Source organism: Centruroides sculpturatus, unplaced genomic scaffold (genome assembly GCF_000671375.1).
Source record: "Centruroides sculpturatus isolate CEXI.00-Female unplaced genomic scaffold, Cexi_2.0 scaffold6553, whole genome shotgun sequence".
Lineage (NCBI taxonomy): Eukaryota > Metazoa > Arthropoda > Arachnida > Scorpiones > Buthidae > Centruroides > Centruroides sculpturatus.
Window position 1 is genome coordinate 1 of NW_019390651.1, and position 2,877 is coordinate 2,877.

Here is a 2,877-nt window from a genome sequence, read left to right on the forward strand (position 1 = left end):
AAAAAAAAATTATCATCAGAAATCATAAAAAGTATAATGGAAATATGTAATGAACTAAATACATTTGTAATATCTCAAAAATTACCACAAAAATTAAAGAAAAAGACAGAAATAGGAACATTTACCTCTTGGGTAACGTGACCTTGACATGAAGAAAGCAGTATGTTTACTTTAAAAATCGAAAATGACAAATTTATTTATAAATAAAATCTCAAATATTTTTTACCGTACAAAATAAAGACAGAAAAAAACAATCGTGAAAACTGCATATGTCTAACATGTGTAGTTCTCAAGAAAAAATTTTTCTAAACCGTTAACACTTGCCCGGCAGAAAATTCTGCCGGTTGAGCGTTTTGGGAGGGGAATTGGCCGGCAGAAAATTCTGCCGGGCGAAGACACTACGGGCCCTAATAATGCATATGGAAAGAATCCACATGGTGGCCAAAGCTAGTACATCATTTTTGGCCACCCCTTTGGCCATAACTGGTGCATCATGAAATATTTTGATCCACTTGTAGCCATGACTGTTTTTAAATATAATAAACTAAATAACTTTTAAAAAATTCTCACACTTTTTAAAGCTTCCTATGTTGGCATAAAACATCACTTGTACAACTGAATTATATATTTATTAAAATATAAGCTGATATTTATCTCTTGGTTCCTAATGAATTAACATATAAAATCAATTCAAATTTGTATTACCAAAATTAATCTATTATATTTAGTCTTCTTCTTTAAATATAGCATATACAGTAATTATCAAAATAATACAAAAATTTATAGAGGTGCCACTTTTATTATTTTCTGTGATAAAGATTTACTATTTCATCTTTTTTCGATTTATTTGATGTACAAAATCGCAGAGCAATGAACCATTTTAAAACGAATTTTTTAAAACTGAACAATATCTGGATATATAGATTTTAAAAATTTAAAATTTCGAAAATACTATCATAACAAGCACATCTTTGCAATAGTATTAGTATTGATCACTTGATTGAATAGTCCGGTCATCAGCGCTCCTAGTGAACAAAATGTGCAAACCGCCTCAGGCATCGACNAATAATTTTGTCGATTCGTACCGTTTACAACATTTATCAAAGGAAGGATATCTGTTTTTAATTTTAACAGTTTTGTATTTTATTATTCTTTCTTAAAATATCAACTACTTCTTGGGTCAGCCTATGCTTTTCCTCTTTCCAAGTGAAATGTGTTGGCATCTGATCCGAACCAGCTTCAAAACTAAAGTATTTGCTCAATTCTATGGCAAGAGAAGATTTTACGAGTCCTACTCCACCGACCCTTTCGTCAGCAGGATGGTAGACTCTTCCACTCTCTGGAAACATGCAGAGTTTGTTTGGTTCGAATAGCCTTATTAACAAATCGGCAGCGTGTCCATACGATAAAAAATACTGCCCATCGTCATTTGATTTTTCAATAATATGTGTATACACGATAGGTGTATCATCACAACGAATGTAATTACGTTCCCGTCCACAGGGAGAAATGTATGGAAATTCCTTTTCATATCTTCCTGTATCATTGATGCGAATTCTCTTGAAGAAAAACTCTAGAAATTTTTTTTCTGAAAATGAAAACAAATAAAATTTGATTAGTAATTCAATAATTTATAGCTTTCTTCATAAAAAATTAAATATCATATTTTAAATATTTAAACATTTTTTTCACATAAATTAATCATAATTGTTTCTTTGCTTTATGCCATTTTGGCTTGTGAAAGGTTTCATAGGAATGCTCTACTTTCCAAAGTGGGAGAAACCTATATACATAAGTTGTGCTTTATATTTACTAGTAAAGATTATCAGGAACAATTTAGTTTCAAAAACATATTTTATGAATTTTATCAAATAAATGTATCTGTTTTTAGAATGTTCCAATGTCAATCCAATTCAAAGAACTTTCCTTAGAAAACAGGAAAATCCAAGCATTCATCAGGAGTCAACAAGACTTTTGGTAATAAATGTAGAACTTTGCTTATAGAAAGTGCTTAGATTTTCAAAGTTCTTTCTCTCAGAAAAATAGTTTAAATTGGATACACAGTTACTTCTGTTTTAAAAGTTCTGTGTTTAGTTAAGGCAGTGTTTCTCAACAGGGGTGATATCGCCCCCATGTGAGCATTTTTCCACATTGAGGGAGTGATTTGTAACAATTTATATTTTGGGGGAGTGAAAATTTTCTGGGGCGATATAGTAAAACATTATATTAAGAATAATTAGATATTTTATTCATTATATCGTACAATAATTTAAACAAACAACATTATACTAGTCATTAGTCTATTCAATGCAGTATGAATTTGGCATAAGCCTTGGCCCTTAGCATCAGAATTTTGAAGTGAAGGGGGCGACAATTAGTTTGAGGTTGAGAAACACTGAGTTAAGGCAATGCAACACTTGGGTGATCTGCCTAGGGGAATACCTTCTGAAAGGTCTTTTTAAAGGCAACTGGCCCCTAATCAGGCATTACAGATGTGGAGAAAACCCGGAAAACTCCACATGGACAGCCTGTCCTGGTGAGGCACAAACCCACAACCAAACTTCCAGTTTCAGGGAACAGAACCGCTTTGCCACTGGTGGGTCTTGTTTTAAAAGAAGAGTCTGACTATTCAGAAGCATTTTTATCATTTATCACATTACAAGAATGATGTGTAACCTCAAAAAATGTTGCAACAACTTTTGCAAATGCAATTTTTAAATGCATTAATTTAGGGAAAATAATCTACATGTCAAGTTGAGTCTACATGTCAAGACTGTAGTCACAGTTCCTGCCAACTAACCATTTGGATTTGTATGGAACAATGCAAGACAGATAAGAAATTCACATGTAAGAAATTCCTTTCAATATCATCTCAAA

At 32.0% G+C, this 2,877-nt stretch overlaps 1 protein-coding gene across 1 annotated transcript; it reads right to left on the reverse strand.

The window, feature by feature from the left end:
* Nucleotides 1-1,172: 1,172 nt before the first annotated feature.
* On the reverse strand, nt 1,173-1,588 carry LOC111617502 (UPF0598 protein CG30010-like; the record flags this gene model as incomplete). The annotated part of the gene is made up of 1 exon (XM_023358782.1): nt 1,173-1,588. A coding segment is annotated over one exon (416 nt), but the record flags the coding sequence as incomplete, so codon positions are not given.
* Between the last annotated feature and the right edge of the window lie 1,289 nt (nt 1,589-2,877).